Raw genomic sequence first — 23334 nt, 5'->3', positions numbered from 1 at the left:
CAGAACTTTCCAAGATCTTGTAATGAGAATGGGTTTTAGTAAAGACCTTGTATGAAAGCATACACTGTGTATGAACGATTATTATTTCCTTGAATGTTTTATATTGTCTATACTAATGTTTGTGCGCACCTTATGATTTATAGACAAAACTTATGTAAGGTAATTACTTACCCTAAGGATTTTATTTCAGTCATTTTGGTTTTATGATTAAGTGTTTTATATTGAGACTTTAGTATGACTGTTGGGGGTCTCGAATTGACTTCAATTCGAATGACTGTAACTCTCTGCTATAGTATCAACATGAGACTTGATGAGTATTTTAAACTTGGCCAAAATTACTTAATACTCATCGTTAATGATCACTCGGCCAAGTGGGAGAATGTTAGACTTCTATATAATTGTGGCCTTTATTGATCATCTAAATACAATTAACCATATGACATTATTATCCTAAATATTAATTATAAGTCATTATTTGATGGAAATAATGACATTAGGAAGAATGTGTAAGGTTACCCCTTTGAGTGTCCATAACATGAGAATAAAAGGAGAATAATCTACACCAAATAATCACTCTCCATCTTTTACTTTTCTCTAAATCTTGATCCATCCCAAGAGGACACTCTAAAGTGGAACCAAGAACATCTTGACGGGAATTATGGCTTCGTCATCATCCGCAAAGATAACTATACCATCAAGTACGTATCTTCATTTAGTGTCCATGTTTATATGTATGATATGATTGAATAACATGATTATATTCTTTAGTTTTTTATACATGTTTAAAGATATAATCAACATACTACACCCCATACCGAATCCATAACACATAGCCTTAAGCTACCGATTATTGAACTCGCAAATATTGAAAATCAATAAATAGTTCAAGGACCATATTGCAATTCACCCCAAAAAGAATAACGGTGGCGGGAGATACCATTATTTCCCCATGTCTCCTCCTCCATCTCTCACGTTTTTCTGTTCATCTGATGGAAGGTTCTCGTCGTTCTGGTATCGCTCTCGATCTTCATGGTTTACCTACACATATCTTCAGATTCCTCAAGGTATATCCTAATTTATCTATTCAACCGTCTAAAATTCATCAAATATCCTTCAATTTTCGCTATCCAAGAACAAAATCTCATATTTTTCGTTATTAACGTCTGTTTATCCAATTTCAATATCGCATGTTAACCTTGTTAGATTTATCGTGTCTTCATCGCAATCCGATCGGTCAATTTTGTATATTATGATTTAGGTTAGGCTTTATACCGTAATTTGGGGAATGCTAGGTCTTTGATTGGTAATCATGAAGGTTTTGTGTGAATATACCTCAAATTAAATTTTAATTTTAATTATAATGTTTTGTAACCTTTTGTTGATGCTATTTCATGTTGAATTTCAGTAAGAGATGGCTAGTGAAGAGAAGAAGGAAGGGGTTATATTTGCAGTAGAAAATAACAGAATTCTTTTCTCTGATTCCTCAGTTCCAATTTCTGCTCAAGGTAAAAAAAAACTGTCAAAACAAACGTTTGGCTGGTCAAACCTACCAAAATAAACTTTTGACCTTTTGTTTTCACTATGGATGCCTAAAGAAACGACACGTGGATTCTTTGGGCACTTAGCGCACCATATTCCGGCCACGTGGACAACTTGAAAACATGCCACTTGGAATCTTTAGGTGGAATACTCCGGCCAAAAAAAACTAATTCTCAAGTGCGTATTGCAGACACAACGCATTACACACCTAGGAATTAATTTTTTTTGGCCGGTGTGTATCACCGATAGATGCCACATGGCACATTTTAGGTTTCCACATGGACCGCGTATGGTGCACTTGTGACTTCCTAAGTGGCATTCTGTTATGTTCATAAGTGAAAACCAAAAAGTCAATGTTTATTTTGTTAAGTTTGACCAGTCAACTGGTCTGCCTTTGACTGCAATCTATTTCTTTTCGGGACATCTATTGTTAAAAATGAGAAGTTAGTATTTGTAACTTATAACTTATGACTTATATAAGTTAATAAGTTGTTTTTGAGAAGGAATCCCAAACACCCCCATATCAACCAGAAAAATACCTCAGATTGAACAATGTAACTTTTGAAATGCTGGTTTTGTATATATCCAATTGTAACGAGCTGAAATATTTCTTGCATGATTAAAGTTTTGTATAACATTAATTGCTGAAAATTAGCTTTGTAGATAAGGACGATGACGAATCCGATGATTCACCACTAAGGAATGATGAGGATACTAAAAGCAAATCCGAACCAGCATCACATATGGGCTCTGATTCTGCAGATTCATCATCTAGCAGACATGGTTTTTCAGATTTAGTAGCTCAAAAAACTCATTCAAAGCAAATATGCGGGTACTTATGGAAGTTATCGAAGGTACCCTCGACAAGCTTGCATACGTTTAATTCTAGCCTTTCTAGCCTCCCGTCGATTAAGAAGCTGACTGGGAAAAAAAGCCAGAAACTCATGCAGAGTATTCCGGAATCACCTTCCCAATTAGACGCAGAATTGTATTGTTTTGAGGCTTCGTGGACAAATTTTTCACTCGCACAACTCAAAGAGGCAACAAACAACTTTAGTCGTGGTTTGTTTATAACTCTACCTATAATGCCTTCATAGCTTTTATCTTTCTTAATATCGGCTCTATGCTTAATGCTCGTAGAGTTGACCAAATGCGGTTACCTTTTTATGCAATTAAGTTTAGAAAAGCATCGAGCTTTTACTTTTATTCTGTTCAAGTGAGACAAATATTTGAAAAGAAAATGTAACAAAGTTATTTGTTTCCCTTGCTAACAGGTACCCCTCTTACAAATTGTTTTGATGAAATTATCTTTTTCCTTTCATTTGAATTAAGTAGTTCTATAATGAGACAAAACTGGTATGCTAGATGGTCTATACCAGCTATTAAGTTGAACTTATGTTTCTTTTCGTGTTAAATTATTTGATACATCTATGCAATGTGTAAGTTGTTGTGATTAAAACATTATAACAGCGGGAGGTTGTTATAAAATTTATATTAATTTTACTGGAGTAAAATGCCATCTTCGTCCCTAAGGTTTGGCCAGTTTTGTGACTTTCGTCCAAAGGTTTGTTTTTCCGCATCTGGATCCAAAAGGTTTGAAATCTTGCCGTTTTCATCCGGCTCATTAACTCCATCCATTTTTCTCCGTTGAGTCTGGAATATTTCTGTCTTTTTATCTACTTTGTTTCGTTTTCAATACTTGTACATTACACCAAATGCTTGTACATAAAGTGAAAAAGACTGAATTGCCCTTTAAGTTAACAAAAAAGACAAAAATACCCCTGACGTAACGGAGAAAGTCTTAGCCGTATATACTATTATATATTATTATTATTATTGTTTAGTTGGATGATCTATAGTAATTGTATTGTGATTGTGTTTCCGAAATTAGAGATAGGTAGGTTTTGTATTTCTCCCTATTTAAAGGGCTCTTTTTGATGAATAGGATTATCAAGAATTACAGACCATAAACTCTTTTATGGTATCAGAGCTTCGGTTCTGAATATCAATTTTTTCGTTCCCTATTTTTTTCCGATTGCTCCCCTGATCGCCAGTCATCATGACCAAACCCGATGACCAGACATCCTCATCCAACCCTAAATCGACTCCTTCCCTTCACCCTGCCTACTCTGTTTCGAATATACAATCCAAAATCCGAACTCTTGATGGCACATCTGTCACAGATTCCTCCTGGGTAAAATTGTTCAAGTTCCATTCTATCGCATACCGAGTTCTCAACCACATCGATGATACACTGCCACCAGCAACTACGGATCCAAATTACACGGAGTGGAAGGAATTGGATGATTTGTTCTCTCAATGGATATATAGCACGGTCTCTGATGATCTGCTGACTCGAATTCTTGACACCGAAGCTTTGGCTCGCACCAGTTGGTTAAAACTTGAGAATATTTTTCTTAGCAATCAGAAAGCCAAAGCAGCAACGCTTGAAACCCGGTTTGTAAACCTCACCCTCGCAGCCTGTAGTTATGTCGACGACTATTGCAAACAACTAAAAGACTTAGCAAATCAGCGGGAAGACGTTGACCAACCGGTTACAGAAACACTCTTGGTACTGCAGTTAGTTCGCGGACTCTCGCAGGAATATGACAGTACCGCGTCTTTAATCAATGCTCAACGATGAAGTAATTAGGCAGGCTGCTCGCCAACAACAATCTTCGTCTGTCTTAGTCACAACATCCACCCCAAACACAACAAGCCTCTCCTGCAGCACCCTCCACCGATAACACAGCTGCGGCCAACAATGGCTCCTACCAGTCTAATTATCGAGGACCTGGAAGGGGTAAAAACGGTCAGAACTACCGCAGACGGGCGGACGTGGACGTGGCAACAGGGGAAACCCTACGGGGCCTACTTGGCAGTTCCAGAACCCACAAACTTATCCACAATGGGCCTGGTGGAATACTCCACCTTGCCCATATCCGACTGCAACCACATGGCGGCCCAATAAGTCCAGCCCAATGCTCCCAAATCCCAATGCTACAGCCCACTACACAGGTTATTCGGGTCAGCCCACTTATGGTCCAGCACCTCCCACATCCGGATATGATGCATTAAGTCCGTCGGATCTCAACCAAGCCTTCACCACCTCCACCCATCATACATACCTATCACCGACGCCTGAAACCCACCACCATTGCCCCACCATCCCATGCTGCTACGACAGCTCCCTCCCAACCTACCCAACAGCCTACAGTTGTTCCTTCCCAGCCTCCTACCTCCACTAACACCCACCCCATGACCACCAGATCTAAAGCCCACCGTACCTTGCTTTCCACCTCTATTTCTCCGGTCCCAAATTCTTATGCCAAGGCCTTTGCCTACCCTCATTGGTTACATGTTATGCAGGCTGAGTTTAGTGCTTTACAGGAAAACGATACATGGGAGTTGGTACCTAGACCTTCTGATCGACCGGTTATTCGTTGTATGTGGATTTTTTGTCATAAGTTTAAATCTGATGGGTCACTTAAACGATACAAAGCACGATTCGTGGTTAATGGGAAAAATCTCAAACAGTGGGAATTGACTGTGAGGACATTTTTAGTCCGGATGTGAAACCGGCTACTATACGGACCGTATTGTTCATTGTTGTTTCTCGTTCTTGGCCTATCGATCAACTGGATGTAAAGAACGCCTTTTTGCATGGGAATTTAAATGAAACTGTATTTATGCATCAACCACCAGGATTTGTCGACAAGCGTTTTCCTAATTTTGTTTGTTGATTGAAAAAGCCCCTTTATGGTCTTAAGCAGGCCCCTAGGGTGTGGTACACCCGGTTTGCTACTTATATTTTATCTCAGGGTTTTTGTAGCAGTGTGTGTGACAACTCGTTGTTTGTCTACTATAAGGGCTCTCGGACTGCTTATTTACTTCTGTATGTTGATGATATTGTCCTCACTGCCTCATCGGATGAGTTATTACAGGATATTATTCGCATGCTCTCACGAGAGTTTGCCATGAGCGATTTAGGTCCACTACATCATTTTTTGGGGGTCAAAGTTACGTGGACATCTAGTGGGCTATTCTTAGACCAAACTCAGTATACCAAGGACATCATCTCACGCGCTTCTATGTCCTCTTGTAAACCATGCACGACACCTGTTGACTTATCCACCAAACTTAGTGCCTCTGATGGTTCTTTATTTCATGATCCTACCTTATATTGCAGCCTAGCTGGTGCATTGCAGTACCTTACATTTACACACCCGGATATTTCATATGTTGTTCAACAGGTTTGCCTTTTCATGCATGCCCCACGGGATCCTCATTTTGCTTTTCTGAAGCGTATTTTAAGATATTTACAAGGCACAGTTGATTATGGTATTCGTCTTGGAAAATCCAATACACACTCTTTGGTTGCCTATTCTGACGCAGATTGGGGTGGGTGTCCTGATTCTCGCTGTTCTACTAGTGGTTATTGTGTTTTTGTTGGTGATAATTTAAATTCATGGTCCTCCAAACGACAACCGACAATCTCCCGCTCTAGTGCTGAAGCCGAACATCGGGGCGTGGCTAATGTTGTAGCTGAAGCTACTTGGCTTCGCAACTTACTTCTTAAGCCGCATCTTCCTCTTCGGAAGGCTTCTGTGATTTATTGTGAAAATGTTTCTACCGTTTATATGTCAGACAATCCTGTTCAACATCAATGAACAAAGCACACAGAGATAGATATCCATTTTGTTCGTGAGAAAATCCGCGTCGGACAGATTCGAGTGTTACATGTGCCCTCCGCCTTACAGTTTGCAAACATCTTTAGCAAGGGGCTTGCTCGTCAGTTATTTCAGTCTTTTTGATCCAGCTTGAGCGTTTGTCCACCGCCCGCTCAAACTGTGGAGGAGTCTTAGCCGATATATACTATTATATATTATTAATATCATTGTTTAGCTGGATGATCTATAGTAATTGTATTGTGATTGTGTTTCCTAAATTAGAGATAGGTAGGTTTTGTATTTCTCCCTATTTAAAGGGCTCTCTTTGATGAATAAGATTATCAAGAATTACAGACCATAAACTCTTTTAGAAAGATGGATGGAGTTAACGGGCCCGATGAAAATAGCAATATTTCAATCCTTTTGGATCCAGATGCGGAAAAACAAACATTTGGACGATAGTCGCAAAACTGGCCAAACCTCATGGACGAAAATGGCATTTTACTCCATTGGAACCAATAATATGTTGAGACATGTGAGAACTGCATATTGCACATGTACATAGTGCATAGATGGCCTGTGAGTTCTGATCACAAAATTATATCATTTTAGCTAACATTTTTCTATGGTGTTGCAAAGAAAACTTAATTGGAGAGGGAGGTTATTCTGAGGTGTACAAGGGTCATTTACAAGATGGGGAAATGATAGCAGTAAAAAGACTAATCAGAGGTACACCTGAAGAGATGACATCCGATTTCTTATCTGAACTTGGAATCCTTGTTCACGTGAACCACCCGAACATTTCTAATGTCATTGGCTACGGAGTTGACGGTGGCATGCACCTTGTTCTTCCTTTATCCCAGCATGGGAGCTTAGCTTCTTGTCTTTCTGGTTGGTTCTTAATTACATTATCTCGATGGAGGGCTCGGGTAAACGGGTCAGATGGGTAACTTATTGTATATGTTGAAATGGGCCAGTTCGGGTTGACCATGTCAATAAGATCACAAAAAAATAATGTTGTAAAAACGAGCTAACTTGTATTTAAATATTCAGATCAGAACAAGAAACTTGATTGGGGAACAAGATACAACATTGCGTTGGGCACTGCATCGGGCCTTTGTTATCTTCACGAGGGCTGTCAGCGCAGAATCATTCATAGAGATATAAAAGCACCTAATATTTTGCTTTCACATGATTTTCAACCTCGGGTAATCACATGACTTGATATCCCAAAAAAAAAAATATATCATTTTTAATTTTTTACCTATGTACTTAATTTTGATGATTAAGTTTCTGTTATAATGATAGATTTCTGATTTTGGGCTGGCGAAGTGGCTTCCAGATCAATGGACGAACCTCACTGTATCACAGTTTGAAGGGACTTTCGGGTACGTAACATTAATTGAATTTGTTTATTTATTTTTCATTTTAATTAACTTGAATCTTGTTTACTATGTACAGCTACCTTGCTCCGGAAGTTTTCATGAATGGCTTAGTTGATGAGAAAACTGATGTGTATGCCTATGGAGTCTTGCTGTTAGAAATCATCACCGGGCATCCTGCGTTGGATGAGTCGCAGCAGAGTCTGGTTATGCGGGTATGCAAGGCGTCTCTGAGAATTCACGGACCCTATTCGAGCTTAAAAAAAATGTGCCCTTCCGTAATGTTTTATTATTATTTAAAAATAAAAATCAAATTAGTATTGAGCTCAATAAACCTAATGCCAAGGGGGCTAAATTCTAAATCATAAAAATGATTTGTAAACGGGCCTATATTGGAATTGGTATATGTTTACTATTTTTTAAAAGATAGCATATATATATTGGATTTTTTTTAAATCGCGTGCCCCTCAAAATCACGGGCCTCGTGCGGAGGTCCTCCCCGCACACCATTAAAGCCGCCACTCCTTCTTACAAATGCAGCCCCGAAAACCAACCGTGGTTAGAAAACTAACTGTGGTTAATTCCTTGCAGGCTAGACCTTTTATCATTGAGAAAAGCTTTGAAAAACTTGTGGATCCGCATCTTGATGGCGCATGTGACCTGGAGCAGCTGAATGATTTGGTATGGATTGCTTCTCAATGCATCAATCAGGACCCAACTGAACGTCCGAAAATGAGCACGGTAATTGTTATTTAACTTTCTATTTTTTTCAAAATTTTCTGAACTTTTTTATTTAATTATAATTGAATAATATTTTTATTTCTTTTTGTTGATTTGACATGAATGCAGATTTACAGGATGTTAAGTGGTGATGAAGGTATTCCTGATTGTGGGAAAAAGTTTATAAAGAAGGCCGCCTTCAAAAAAAGGAAGTCTGATGAAGAGCTAACCGAATTGGAGTTTTAGGGTTTGTATTGGTTGATGCATTTTGGGATTATTTTTATTTTCTACTAGGTTTCTAAATGCCGGATATCCAGGTTTCAGGTTGTTAGCCTTCGAGCACGAATAAATATACGGGTCGTGTTTAGGTTCGTCAATTTAACATGTCAACTTGACACGATTGCCCCCACCAGAAAAGGCAGAGACAAGGATACTAAAACTCGTTAAAATCCCTACAAATAGGAATTTGTCATTACACAACTTTATAACTTATTGCATTAACAAATTTAAAACACTTGTAAAATTCAATAGTCTAGTTCAGTAATGTGTATTTATCCTCGGAAACCAGCTTGTTTTTCATCTGATTGTTTTTGTATCTATTTACTTCCACGAACCGTACTCTCCACGAATCATTGTTTGGTTTTGGTGCATCAGACGTCCGATGCTGTTTCGATTGGAACCAGCCTGTTACCAAGGTTTTGACCTGAGTTGAATCTTCTTTTCATAGCAGTGCCTGAATTATTAGTTGGTCTCTTGGTTAAATACCTGTTTTATGATCCATCCATTAGCTGGACCATTTGTTTTTCTTGTGGCTGCATACCTGTTTGATGTTTCTAAATCAACTTTGACCATACGGATTCAGTCAAAGTTATCTGGTGAGTCTACTTCGGTTACGTCTTCTGAAAGTGCATCCTCTGCGGTTTAAAAGCATATTCATTACTTTGTACGATTTGATAAACAAAAAAAAAAAAAAGACAAAGTAACAAAACAAAATTGTATTAAAAACGACAAAAATATAATTGTCTCAATAATAATAATAATAATAATAATAATAATAATAATAATAATAATATATTAATGGTAAAAAAATTAATAATAAAATTTTTGATACATATTTATATTAGTATGAATATAAAGAACAAAAAAAGAACAAACTTCAACTAATAAGAATGCTTCATTTTATTTCATTTATTTTTTGTATTTAATATGAGTGTAAGGGTATATTGGTAAAATTAGATAGATCATTAATTGTTAGTTTTCCTTTTTAATAGCTAACTAAATTAAATTTGTAATTTATTTTTCAAAAAAATATATCTTTTCAAAGAAAAAAAAATTAATTCAAAGTGTAGGATAAATTATGAGGTGTGTAGGATGAATTACGAGTTGTGTAGCATAAATTTCAGTATGTGTAGGATAAATTTCAAAAACGTGTAGGCTAAATTTTGATGCGTCTATGCAAAAATTTTAGTGTGAAGGATGATAGTCTTTATGACTAACTAATTAGTAAAAAATAATAATAAATGGGATGAAGAAAAACTATTTAATGTTTTACAATTGTACCCTTTGTTTTTTTTCTTCTCAATTTAATTTTTTTCTCAAATGAATCTCCCCCTATAAATATAAGTATAATAATAATATATTTATTTCCATTCATTGAAGGAATGGAAAAAAAAAAACACTCTCATACCAACGAATGAAAATTGTTATATTTAGGAGTTACATTCATTTGGAATGCTTAATTCTATTACCACATGATAACTAAACATGTTTTTTTTTCATTCCATCAGAATGATCCATTCCATTTCACCTTCTATTTCTTCGTACCAAACGCTATCGAAAGAAAATCAATTGCATCAGTGGATTGGATAATTGATCAGTAAGTATTAGTATGGGTCATAACAAACCCTTCTATCTTTCCTTTCTTTATATATAAATAATTAATGTGTTAAATACGATTTTATAAAGCAGTATTACTAAAATGATAAACCACTATATAACAAACTGTTATGAGTGGTCATGGAGAAGTTGTAACCAAACCAATGGTTTCTCAATTGATTCAATTTTAAGGTTATAGTTCAGTTATTTGGAGTTTTTATGCTCACCCTTGCTATCAACACTTTCTACTTCTAGAGGTATGGCAAATTGATAATAAAACCAATCAAATTCTATATACTCTTAAAATAAAAGGTCAGTGGCACAACCACCAACCAAAAGATAAAAATGCCCTTTTGTTTTTTTTTTGTTTCATCGTGGTTTAGAGTCATTCAAACAACTAAAATTGTTAGAACCCTAATCTCATATTCCCTTATTCTTTGCTCGCTTCAAACGTACACCAGAGATCGATAGGTGACGTTTCGAGGTTCCGCTTTCGGTGGTTTCCCATGGCGGTTTTAGGTCTAAACAACCACGCCGATTTTAGGTACCATATTTCAGTTTTAAACATATATCTTTTAGTTAATTTAACTAGGTTATTGCTTTATTTTCAGTAACATGCTTACCTGCAGTGCCTACTGCCATGGTAGTTTAAGAGTTGAATAACAAAGTTGTTCGACTCTAGTTTGACATAATTTAATGGATACAAAGTGTCGAGTCCAAAATTAGCACAACATTGGGTGCAAATGTCTTGTTTGTTGGAACCCTATAAATTCAAACACTTGTCACGGAGAGCCTGGGGGTGTGTCTATGACCAACCTCCGACGTGGGAATCGGTATGTGATTTTAGGAAGGAACAAGGTATTAAATATGGTAGTTAATAAGATAATTGGGTGAGATCAAATTGAATTGAATGTCTTTCTTCCATTATACATGACATATTCACATTGGTTTCGGGCCAATAACGTTGGGTTTGGTTATACGACTCATGGTAACTATATCATTTGTGTAGATCCTAGCTAGACAACAATAGATTACCCAAGGACTCTTTTATCATGTTCATGACATTTCAAAACTGGTTTATCATAACCGTGTTTATCAAGTTTTCAAATACATGTTTATCTTTCAAGACAAGTAAAAGTTTTCAAATACATGTTTATCTTTCAAGACAAGTAAAAGTTTTTATGCATGGAATATATTTTGGTAGCCAATTCAATTCCGTTGGAAAAAGTTCCATGACCAGACTCAACTTGCTAAAAAATTTCAATGATTTGACCCAACAATAAACCAATTTTGATAGATATCCGAACATCAAAATATATCGACCTCATGAAAAAATTCCTAGTTCTATCATTGTCATTCCTCTCTTTCCATCCTCTTACGAAATAAATGTCTCCTCACTTACAGAACATCAACGAATCGTCAGAATGTCAACGAATCGTCCGTGAATACGGACGAAAAGTGCACTCTATTCACCACATCTATGGATGGTCATCCACCAAATCCTAATTCATATATTTTTCAAACACATTATTCCACATGTTGGTACTTTTTATAATAAATATAATATAATACTCAAATGATGTATTGTTAATGAATTAAAAATTCATCATCCTCCAATCTTGTTGCATTGTTGACATTTGTATTCTCATTATGATATGATATGATATTCTTATACTTGATTGCAACTCTCCGGTAACCCTAACCACGACACCTCTGCCACCATGGACCACCACCACTACCACCAGCAATTCCTAAATTCCCGTAGCAGCTAACCTAACCTGTTCCTTTCACCATTCCATTCTACGCAACTCAACCGCCACCAATTTATCTCCCAAAATCCCCAAATCAAATGCATAATCCTCCACCACCATCTCCTCCGCCTTTCACCATGGACTCAATCGATGACTCCTCCACTTCAATTTGGGACTGGAGTCAGTTTCTCGATTTCAACGTCGACGATCATCTCCCCTTTCCTACCGATCTATCTCCGCTAATCTCAACATCTCCGGATCTCTATCCGATCGATGATCAACCGCTACAACCACTAACCGATTCGTTTCCGGTCATATCGACTTCGAACACGAACGCTAGGGTTCGAAAACGGGATCCGAGAATGGCGTGCCCTAATTTTTTGGCGGGAAGGGTACCTTGTGCGTGTCCTGAGCTTGATGCACAGCTGGCGGCGGAGGAGGAGGAGGAGGCGGCGAGTAAGAAGAAGAAGAGGGCGGTTACGGTTAGGAAGTCGAGTGGTGGTTCCAGGTGTCAGGTTTCGGGTTGTGAGACGGATATTAGTGAGCTGAAAGGGTATCATAAACGGCATCGGGTTTGTCTTCGGTGTGCTTATGCGGGTAGTGTGGTGATTGATGGGGAGAGTAAGAGGTATTGTCAGCAGTGTGGGAAGTAAGTTCGGCTCTCCGTTGTCGTCTATTTATTTCATTAGCGTGTTGTTTGCTATGCAACCATTCGGAACGTAGATAATAATGTTATAACAAGAATTACTTAAAACTTTTTAGGATAGTAAATAAGTGTGAGCTACATAATGATGAATGTGATTTGTTCTATATGAGTTTGAATTGATACAACATTAATCATGATGTTTGTCACCAAGTAAGACAGATACTATGATTATTAGCAGATACTTTCAGATGTTGTAGGGTGCCGGGGGGTCTCTCCGGAAGCAGCCGCTCTATCCCTAGGGAAAGAGGTAAGGTTTGCCTGCCCTGCATATCACTCCCCAGACCCTACCAATAGCTTTGCTATATGTGGGATTTACTGGGTATGGTTGTTCACTTGTTAGAACTGTAGCACATATAAGGCCCCTCCCGCACATAGAAGAAACTGATTTACTAGTGTGTGAGTGTGAATGTGACCGTGTGTAGGTTTTCTCATTGTTTTTTTTGTTGTTAATTAGATGAAGAATACTGGTTTGAATGATGGCAGCGTAGTAGGATGTGAAATTATAATTACCAAAATCATCATAGCAAAAAAAAAAAAAAAAAAAAAACTAAGGGATACTGGCTTGTAAGCTATAACCTGCACATCGTTGGGTTTCAGGCTTGGTCTTTCAAAGCTCTATAGCCACCTATGCTAACAAATATTCGGTTTTGGGTCCTAGTCTCTAAGGTTTATAATAGCTTATTTTTTTCTTATCGGTACCATGTATATCCTTATTTGTTAAGGATATACATGTGTTCACGAACGCTTACCGAACATGATTTTATGTTCGTGTTTGTTCATTAAGGAAATGAACTTGTTCGTTTGTTAATTTTAGGTACCGAACACAAACGAACGTTCATGAACACACACGAACACAAACAAGTGTTCATGAACATAAACGAACATTAATGAACATAAAAAACACAAACGGACATATATTAATTTTTTAATATGATCGGCATCAAAGACACTAAGTAGATCCGCCCAAAATATACCAACCTAAAACATACTTAAGCACTTAACTTAACTCTGATAAACATAAGTAACCGATGCAATCGACCCGGAGAGACACTCACGTGTTTAACACTCTCACAAACATTAGTAATTGCTGATGTAAAATAAACAAATGCTTAGGGTTTCTGCCTGGGTTTGTAGTTTCCTTTGTTTGTTTGTTTGTTTGGGACCTTGGGTAATAAATTATAAAATAAATATATATATATATATATATATATATATATATATATATATAGGGTTCCAGCGTGAACAACCTCCCAAGAGTGAACTGCGTGAACAGATCTGGACCCTTGATTTCCTTTTTAGTTGTTAAGGGTAGGATTGTAATTATATAAAAAATTAGATTTAAATCATTATTTTAATAATTGAATTAAGTTACATCTTTCCTATTTTAAATTTATTATCCACATTATGTTTTATTTATTAATAAGATAATTATCAAAACAAACAACAAATCACCAGATTTCAATTTTAATTTTTATTTCAGATTTCATCACCAGAATTCAAATTTTGATTTTTAAGATTCACGTAACCTTCATATTTCAACGGTGTACACATGTGTACTTGGATATACATAGAATAGTACACATGTGTACTCAGCATCGTACATATGTGTAATTAGCTACATAATACATACATAGAAACAATACCTGTAAACTATTTTATATTTAACAAATTACAAGTTCCATAATGTTTTCCAAACCAAACAAAAAAACATATAATTACAAGTTCCAGTTTCGAAGAAAAAATAAACCCAACATAATCGAAAAAACAAAAAACATAATCTTTTACAACTATTCATCACGTTGTATGTTGAATCATCCTTATCGACCAAGCAAACAAACATATGTGAATCATCCTTATCGACCTCATACGTGAATCATCCTTATCGACCTTCCATCACCACTTTTCTCGTTAACGACATCTCCTATAATAGCACAAAAAAACTCAGCAAATAATACTTTGTATAATTCACAAGTGTACATCAACAACCTTACACATTCAATACACACAAAATTCTGAGATATCACAAAAACAGACGCTATACACATGTGTACATCGCGTTAAAATCAGAATACACATGTGTACATCGCATTAAAAACAGAGCAAAATCAGAATACACATGTGTACATCGCGTTAAAACTATAGCAAAATCAGAATACACATGTGTACATCGCATTAAAAACAGAGCAAAATCAGAATACACATGTGTACAGTGGCGGAAGCAGAACTTTTTTACCGGGGGGTCGTAATAATTTTTTTTTTCAGTACACGAGTTTACATAATTATATTAAACGACTCTCCGAATAACATGTCATGAAACCCGTATAAATTGTTTTTCAACATTTGCAATGGCTTTTTCTTATGAAATTAAAAACTTCATTATTGAGTTTACTAGTAATTCTGTTTTTCTCAATCATATAACTAATATTTTAACTGATATTGAACGTATGGAATCTGAATGTTCCTTTAAGTATTTTTCAACTATGACAAATGAAATTCTTTAGTTCAATTAAAATGATGTATACAATTAACGATACAAAAAATCTTGCAAACTAAAAGAAATAGGAATAATTCTATTATTATATTAGCAAACAGGTTAAACCATTTTAACAAAATAAGTAAAAAAATCAATTAACAAAACCTTAAAGGAATAAAAAAAAAAAATAAAAGTTAAAAGTTATTACTTTGTCAGTTTGATTAGATTGACAATATAGAGAGAGATTCAACATAAGCTCAATTTTTTAAAATATTCTATTACCTTATCTTCTTTCTTTTCTTCATGAAACCTTCCTTCTCTCCGGTTAAGAAACCAGTTTTGCCGGAAAAAAAATGGGTTACAAAATAGAACAGTTACACACAAATAATCAGAGATAGATTAGAACCCAGTTCTTGAAAAGCAAATACCTTTTCAAGAAGATTATCTTGGCTGCTGTTGATGTTGATTCTCACAGAACCGTGTACGTCGCCATCAGTTGCCGCCGCCGCCGCGCGACCCCCTTTTTCTCTCTCTCATCTCAGATCGGCCGGTGATAAACATCCGATCGGCGATAAACATCAGATCGGCCGGCGATAAGCATCACATCGCCGACGATAAACATCAGATCGGCGGCACTCTGTTTCATCATCGAGATGGAGAGACAAAAATGGATCAATCGGTCGTGGTTTCGGTGTGTGGGAGTGCGGCCGGATATCAGGGTGATGAAGGTGGCCGGTGTTGCTCCGGTTGCTGGAGCCGGAGAAGAGAACGAGGGAGAGAACAAGGGTCGGCTGGGAGTTTTTGGGTAGGGTTTTACCAAATAATGAAGAGGATAGTGTTTACTTGATTTATGAGAGAACATGATTTATGCAAATCAATTTAAGATGAAAATTACACATATACCCTTTTTGTATTTAATTAAATGGAAAAAATTAACTAAATAATTACCATCATGCCACTCACTTTAATCTCAAGATCATAAAAATCAAGGGCCCAGATCAGTTCACGCAGTTCACTCTTGGGATTTTGTTCACGTTTGAACCTAATCCTATATATATATATATTATTAATTATTAATATATATATATATATAAATTTAAAAACCCTAAACACAAACGGTCACAAACGAACACGAATGAATACAAATGAACACAAACAAACAAACACATTACCGAACGTTCACGAACATAAATGAACGAACGTGGCTCTATTCATGTTCGTTCATTTAACTAAACGAACGAAATTTTTTGTTCGGGTTCGTTCATTTATTAAGCGAATGAACACAAACGAACTTCCCACCGAACGGTTTATGAACTGTTCGCTGAAAGTTCAGTTCGTTTGCAGCCCTAGTACCATGGCATCAACAACAGCGATTGTCACTGTTCCTTAGGGGGAAAAGTTTACTAAACCATTAGATTGGAGCTTCTTGAGAAATAGACATTTCGTGAAGTCCCTCAGTTTAGGTTGAAAGAAGGGTAGTTAGTTTGTTTTACCTTTAGATAGCCAGTTTTGTTGCACTGGTATAACACTGATTGTTGAAAATTAATTATCCACTCCTAAACAATCAGGTAATCAGGGACAGAGTCGGATGTATTTAGTAGGTTAGATGCTACTGAAATCAGAAACAAGAATAAGAGAAGCTGGAGACAGTTTATGGTATAAGAAACTGGACCACATAAATAAGAATTGTCTACTATTGTGTTAAAAACACTGAAGATTAGTCCAAGTTTGTTGCAAGTGTAAGAACCTATATATTAAAATGTATACTGATAAAGTGAGGATCTTGTAGGTTTCATGTGCTGTCAGATTTTGACGAAGGTAAACGTAGCTGCAGAAGAAAATTAGAACGGCATAATAACAGGCGTAGAAGAAAATCCACAGATTCCAAGGCATCTGGACCACATTTAACAGCAGTTTATGATGATGAAGCTGGAAAAGGTGACATGATCAACTATATTTGTTTTCTTTTTGGTTTTAAGATGGCATTCTCTCACCTTCCACCATAGTTGTCAATAGCGGTAGCTATAGCGAATAGCGTTGCTTATAGGTTGAAGATCGCCACAGGGTATGTAGCCATAAATAGCGGGATTTAAGTTTTTTTTTTTTTTTTTTTTAAATATAAATAGCGATTTAATATAGATATAAAATAGTTGGATTTTAGGTTTTTGTTAAATATACATGTAAAATAGTGTATATACCATGGTATTTTGATATAATATACATACAGTTTTTTTCTAGTGTATCGCTATTTATCGCGATTCGTTATGTAGCATATAGGTACATTATCGCTATTTGCAACTATGCCTTCCACCATATAAAGAAATAAATATTAAATGAAAAAGGAAATTGGAATTTTTAATTAAATGTCGGAGGAAATCAGCATCCATACTGAAAAGGTGTTTGGGTTTGCGGTTTGGTAGAAGTCCCGATTGTCAATTATAGTGTTTGGATTTTGGTAGACCAAAAAAGAGTATCAGATATGAAGCAAAATAATAGATATTTGTAGTCGCGTATTAGAGTGTGCTCAAGATTTGAAGAGTGTTTAGGTTGCCAAATAGTACAAGATAGCTGTTGCATGATGATAGAATCTGAAATTCAGATTTGATTGAAACAAGAACAAAAAACAAGATAGATAACCCAATTCGAGAAGGATTAGGTCTCCAAATACAAGGTTTAAGAACCCTAATTTTTATAGAATAAACATCGACTACTCTAAAAACTAGATTATAAAATATTAATAAACGTAAGTAGATAAAAACTGCTCCTAAACTTCAGCTACCCTGTTACCCACTACCCCACTTTGCCAACAACTCCTTTGACCCATTACAAAGCCCCACATGATCTGGACCTGGGCTTCCTGGATACATATCACATGAGATATCAACAGATTACATACATGTGGGTCTTTCTAGTCTCCGGCTAGTACTTAAGCGGAGCCTTTGACTACGATTTTCGCTAAACATATTATGCAACAAAACAGATTATCTAAGAGTAAACTAAAATTACGTATTTGTCCCTAATTTATACCAACTACAACAAAATTATGTATCTAACTGAAATATACAATTGCATCTTTATCTCATCTTTTAATTTAATTTGTGAGATTGTTACTCTCATCGCACAAAACTTCTCTTTTTGTTCATATAAATGTCTTTTTGGCCATTGCATTTATCAATTTTTTGCTAGTTACAACCTCCAACAACACATTCAAACACAATTCTTCCACGGTCTGTTTTTATACAACTGAATATTGAGTTTCGATTATTCAGTATTACATAATCACTAACACGATTTTTCCATGGTCTGTTTTTATACAACTGAATATTGAGTTATTAAAACACACATTCTAAACCTTACCATATTCAGTATTACATAATCACTAACACTATTTTTCCACGGTCTGTTTTTATACAACTGAATATTGAGTTTTGATTATTCGGTATTACATAATCACTATTAAAACACACATTCTAAACCTTATTATAATGCAGTTTTTTTTTTAAAACTTGTGTAGCACTTAGCGTTACAAAATAAGTTAACATGAGTGGGATTTTACTTTTTCACTTTTATGGTGTAGGTGGGAAATCCACAAGTGGTGAAACTGCTGCAGGTGAGAAATCATCCTTAGCAGGCGGAGACCATAATTCGCTTGCCATTATTGCCCAAAACATCCAGAGTGATAGCATTCCGTCTTTAGCTGCATCTGGTGAAACTCAAACTGATGAAGAGAAAGAAAAAACTACTCATTCTCCGTCTTATGGTGATGACAAGACTGATTTCTCATCTATGGTAGGTTATATTATTCCATCTTTGACTTGTTTGACCTGGTTTCTTTGAGTTATATATTTCGTAAGTAAATAGGTTCAAGTTGTCACCTTAGACACTTGTTTTTATAATTTTATACTTACGTTTATATGATTTTTCTCCACTCACATACTATGTGTATTGATGATATATATTTCTCTGTAGTGCACAACTGGTCGGATCTCATTTAAGCTTTATGATTGGAATCCAGCAGAGTTCCCTCGTAGACTCCGACATCAAGTACTATAACGATTACTATTTACTAGCAGTTTAAGGATTTGTATCTCCATATGAGGTGTGATATAAATATATGCTTTTACAGATATTTCAATGGTTGGCCAGCATGCCTGTGGAGCTGGAAGGATATGTTCGTCCCGGATGCACAATCTTGACCATTTTTATTGCAATGCCAAGGTTTATGTGGTTGAAGGTGATGCCTCTTTATTTTATATATATATATATCTGTTTCATATTCAGCTTTTGTGTGTGAATTCCTGTACTGTAAGCTTCATCTACATTATCTAACTTACTGTAAATTTTTGAACAGTTGGATGAAGATCCAGTTGTATGCATACATGACCTCCTGGCATCACCAAGAAGCTTGCTATCTGGACGAGACACATTTTTTGTTAATCTAAACAACACTATCTATAGTGTCATGAAAGGTTTGTTGAATTTAATTTTTCATCTATCACAATTTTTCTTCCATTATGTAATGTGAAAGGAATATTTGAGTGGAGGAGGAACCCTTAGTATATAGGAAATAACTTTAGGAAAATCTATATTGGGCTTATAGGCCATGAACAAAAAAGACATAGACTAATATACTAGTACTTATACAAGTTCATTGACCAAGTACAAATTCCTTCAATATATGCAGGTGGAAAATCCGTGATAGAGATTAAAGTGGGGGGCAAATCCCCAAGGCTTCATTATGTTCAACCTACATGTTTTGAAGCAGGCAAACCCATAGAGTTTCTCGCATGTGGAAGTAATTTGCTTCAGCCTAGGCTTAGGTATTCTTTCTGAATTGCTTTATTTAAGCACAATTTCAGCGAGCTATATATATCCAATGGTGGTGTTGTATAAATCACCCTATGCAGTTAATATCGGTGAGATATCGGTCCCCTAGTAAAATATCGGTACCGATATTATCGGCGATATTGACTGATATTTGACAGATATAACCGATATATTACCGATATATCACTGAATTATTATTGTTAAATTGCTATATATGTGAATTTTGCATTATATTAAAATTACCGATATCTCACCGAGATAACCTATATCTCAAATATCGGTCCTTGACCGATATCTGATATTTTACCGCATTAACTACATAGAAATCACCTACCATTATCAGTACTTTTGACTGAAACCCCCTTTCCCCTTTTGAAATATTATACCATTCTCTACAGTCTGTAATCCATGTGTAATGATGATTATACATGACAAATGCAGGTTTTTAGTGTCATTTGCTGGTAAGTATATGACAAATGATGTGCGCGTTTCACCATCGTGCAACACCTCTTCAACAAACTTGGATCATCAGCTTCTGAATATACGTGTCCCTCATTCTGAAATGGATGTTTTTGGCCCTGCTTTTATTGAGGTTTGCTTCAGATTCTATTGTTTATTTACTTTTTAAAGGTAAAAATATATTGAAAGGTTTTGCTACTTGTTGAGTACTAAGTTACGGGTGGCAAAATCAGATATGCTAAGCAGCTAAAGGGGTAAACTATCGGATATCGGTCAAGGACCGATATTTTAGATATCGGTAAGCGCGGTGCGATATCGGTAATTTTAATATCATGCTGAATTTATATATATAGCAATTTAACACTTAACATTTCAGTATAGTCTCCTACCATTAACAAATTAACCTTTTGCAATTTGCAAAACACTAACAATTGTAGCAAGTAGGAACTGATTAAAGCTTAAAACATTAACAATTAAGACTTAAAACACTAATCCCAAAAAAAAAGAAGAAAGACGAATGGTAGAAATAAGAAGAAAAGTACTGATATCAGGAAAATCGGTGATATATTGGTCCAATATCGGTCACTATCGCCAATAATATCGGTATCGATATTTTGCACCGATATCTCACCAGGGGACCGATAACCGATATGTCGATGAGACGATGATATATCGGGGATGTTAACTACATAGCGGATATGTTGGGTAGCGTGTTTGGGACAAATAGGGTAACAAATTTTAACTTCTTTAATCAATTTGTAGGTCGAGAATGAATCTGGACTGTCCAATTTTATTCCAATTCTTATTGCGGACAAAGAAATATGTTCTGAGATTAAAATAATGCAGACAAAATATTATTCAACTCTCCGTTCAAACGACTCAGAATCTAGTTCTTGTGAGGTTGCTGTTAACAAGTTCTCTGAAGTGCTTGTAGATATGGCATGGTTACTCAAACAGCCAATCGTACAAGATATGGAGCGTGCCACCATGTCATCACAGCTCCAAAGATTCAATTTTTTACTTAATTTTCTAATTGAATACGAGTCCACCACAGTTTTGAAGAGAGTGTTAGATTCGCTGAAGATGAGAATCATAGAAAATGGTGATATTGTTGAAACTGATAGAACATTGCTTCAGGGGACTGTGAATCGTGCTACTGAAGTGTTGAATCAACGATTGGAGAAAACAGTAAACCATGGGCTGCATCCAAGTGATATCTTGCTAAATAATGATGATGATCCCTTCATCTCAACCGTTAATCAGGTACGGAAACTGTTCTCATGAAGATGATTGATGCTATTTAATTCCTACAATATAAATGATAAGAGTAAAATGCCATAATCGTACATGAGGCTTAGTCATTTTTGCTTGTTCCATCCGAAAAGACTTTTTTGTGCATTTGAGTCCTTCAGTTTGCGTTCTATTTGCCATTTTCATCCTTGAGTTTGGCAATTTATTTCGAGTCCTTCGAAATTTGGCATTTGAGTCCTTCGAAATTTGGCCCTCAGGGATAAAACTGGCAAGATTTCAAACTTTTTGGATGAAAATGGCCCTTTATGGATGAACGTTGCAAAAGTGGTCAAACCTCAGGGACGAAAATGGCATTTTACTATAAAACGATATAAAGGGAGGTGTTTGGATTTGTGTTTTGGAAAAAAAATGTGAATATTGCATGTTGAAGTTGTTAGGTTTTCGTGTTCAGGTTGACGTGCTTAATTAAATGGGTTGTGTTTGGGTCGACACGTCAACTCGCGTAGTTGTATAGGTCGACCCAACATTGTGTTTAGCGGGTTAACAACTTGATCACAACTCGTCAACCCACTTGAATCGTTTAGTTATTACGGGTCGTGTTCAGGATACATGATTTTTACTTGATGTATTTGACAGTTGACACGAATAACTATGTTGGTTCGGGTTTGGGTTCGGGTTTAACTATTCAACCATACATGATTGATAGCTATCCTTCTAATGCCTGAAATTTTTAAGTGACTTTGACTTATGTTTCAAAATGCACAGGTTCATGAAGAAAGTGAAAAGGTTGGACTCTTAAATGCTGACTGTGTTATGAATGTTACACCCTATAAGGAACAACCAAAGAAACCCTCAAACCGCATGTTTAACTATAAAACCACCAGATTTTTTACGCTCCGCCTTCTCATTCTTGCAGTTGCTTCGGTCACTGTATGTTTTGGTATTTGTGCAGTTGTTTTCCACCCTCACAAAGCTGCTGCAATTGCTATAAATATTCACAGGTGCTTATTTGATGATAACTAGTCTTTCATTTATAGATCTTTGACTTGTACAAGCTAAAGTTTGTAAATTGGCTGTTGTATGTTAGATTAACGACAGAATCGAGTTAGTGGAAATTGTTTGGCTTGTATATTTTTGTTGAAATTCGTTCATCGTTTGTTGCTGGTTTGAGATGATCACACGACACTAATCTAGTGAAAGAAATGCATTCGGTTGCAATACCGAATGTGGAATAGTTGTGCTAAAATGGGTTGTACAAAACATATTATAGCAAGATATTTAGCATCTCGTTTTAATGAATTTCTTCAATTGGCTCAGAGTTGAGGCATTCGTACATTGGATATTGATGACGGGGGTAGCACAAGACAAAATAAAATGACAAATACATAAGTGCTCAAAGGGTTAAATGGTTCAAAGGTTGAAAAACTGAGGAGGTGAAGTAAAGCGATGAGAGAATAGTAAATAGTTACATCTCCACCAACTCGCCAGCCGCAAAAGCAACGCGGGTTCATAGAACACATTCTATTATCCAGGGGTCAAAAGGCTTTAACCCCCGAAAAAGTAAGCCCCTCACTGCAAGCAGGGTCACTAGTTAAATGCATTCCTCTTTGGGAGATGTCTTCTCCTATATATTTGACACTTCATTTACTTCCTGGGACATTCCGAGCCAGCTCTGATTTCT

General features: G+C 36.2%; 2 protein-coding genes across 8 annotated transcripts; both read left to right on the top strand.

Annotated features, from left to right (window-relative positions):
• The first annotated feature begins 910 nt into the window (after positions 1 to 910).
• Positions 911 to 8825, top strand: LOC110868214 (receptor-like cytosolic serine/threonine-protein kinase RBK2). Of its 6 annotated transcripts, none has more exons than XM_022117326.2 (9): positions 911 to 1064; positions 1406 to 1505; positions 2203 to 2601; positions 6849 to 7100; positions 7263 to 7417; positions 7518 to 7597; positions 7671 to 7806; positions 8183 to 8332; positions 8441 to 8825. In XM_022117326.2, exons 2-9 carry the CDS (start codon positions 1412 to 1414, stop codon positions 8555 to 8557), a joined length of 1383 nt encoding a protein of 460 aa, XP_021973018.1. In that variant the 5' UTR covers positions 911 to 1064; positions 1406 to 1411; the 3' UTR covers positions 8558 to 8825. The 6 variants fall into 6 exon arrangements, with proteins under 6 accessions (XP_021973018.1, XP_021973023.1, XP_021973022.1 ...); XM_022117329.2 differs by having other exon boundaries at positions 980 to 1064; positions 2195 to 2601; XM_022117328.2 differs by lacking the exon at positions 911 to 1064 and adding an exon at positions 1124 to 1303.
• A 2912-nt stretch (positions 8826 to 11737) lies between these two features.
• Positions 11738 to 22821, top strand: LOC110868213 (squamosa promoter-binding-like protein 7). Of its 2 annotated transcripts, none has more exons than XM_022117325.2 (10): positions 11738 to 12586; positions 16906 to 17054; positions 18694 to 18905; positions 19086 to 19160; positions 19243 to 19350; positions 19468 to 19585; positions 19801 to 19936; positions 20385 to 20535; positions 21165 to 21665; positions 22419 to 22821. In XM_022117325.2, the coding sequence occupies exons 1-10, from the start codon at positions 12036 to 12038 to the stop codon at positions 22674 to 22676; spliced, it is 2259 nt and encodes a 752-aa protein (XP_021973017.1). In that variant the 5' UTR covers positions 11738 to 12035; the 3' UTR covers positions 22677 to 22821. The 2 variants fall into 2 exon arrangements, with proteins under 2 accessions (XP_021973017.1, XP_035831571.1); XM_035975678.1 differs by having other exon boundaries at positions 11806 to 12586; positions 21540 to 21665.
• The last annotated feature ends 513 nt before the right edge of the window (positions 22822 to 23334 follow it).

Source organism: Helianthus annuus, chromosome 7 (genome assembly GCF_002127325.2).
Source record: "Helianthus annuus cultivar XRQ/B chromosome 7, HanXRQr2.0-SUNRISE, whole genome shotgun sequence".
In the NCBI taxonomy this organism is placed as follows: domain Eukaryota; kingdom Viridiplantae; phylum Streptophyta; class Magnoliopsida; order Asterales; family Asteraceae; genus Helianthus; species Helianthus annuus.
Note: the sequence above shows the minus strand (reverse complement) of the source record. Positions and strands in the feature narration are given on the sequence as shown.

What these genes read in the sequence shown, in the direction of transcription:
- LOC110868214 (XM_022117326.2), top strand. Translation starts at nt 1,412, where the DNA reads ATGGCTAGTGAAGAGAAGAAGGAAGGGGTTATATTTGCAGTAGAAAAT. An exon ending in CACATGATTTTCAACCTCGG is followed by an intron (nt 7,418 to 7,517) that starts GTAATCACATGA and finishes TTATAATGATAG; the next exon opens with ATTTCTGATTTTGGGCTGGC. An exon ending in AGCAGAGTCTGGTTATGCGG is followed by an intron (nt 7,807 to 8,182) that starts GTATGCAAGGCG and finishes AATTCCTTGCAG; the next exon opens with GCTAGACCTTTTATCATTGA.
- LOC110868213 (XM_022117325.2), top strand. Translation starts at nt 12,036, where the DNA reads ATGCATAATCCTCCACCACCATCTCCTCCGCCTTTCACCATGGACTCA. An exon ending in CTCGTAGACTCCGACATCAA is followed by an intron (nt 19,161 to 19,242) that starts GTACTATAACGA and finishes ATGCTTTTACAG; the next exon opens with ATATTTCAATGGTTGGCCAG. An exon ending in TTGCTTCAGCCTAGGCTTAG is followed by an intron (nt 19,937 to 20,384) that starts GTATTCTTTCTG and finishes TGACAAATGCAG; the next exon opens with GTTTTTAGTGTCATTTGCTG.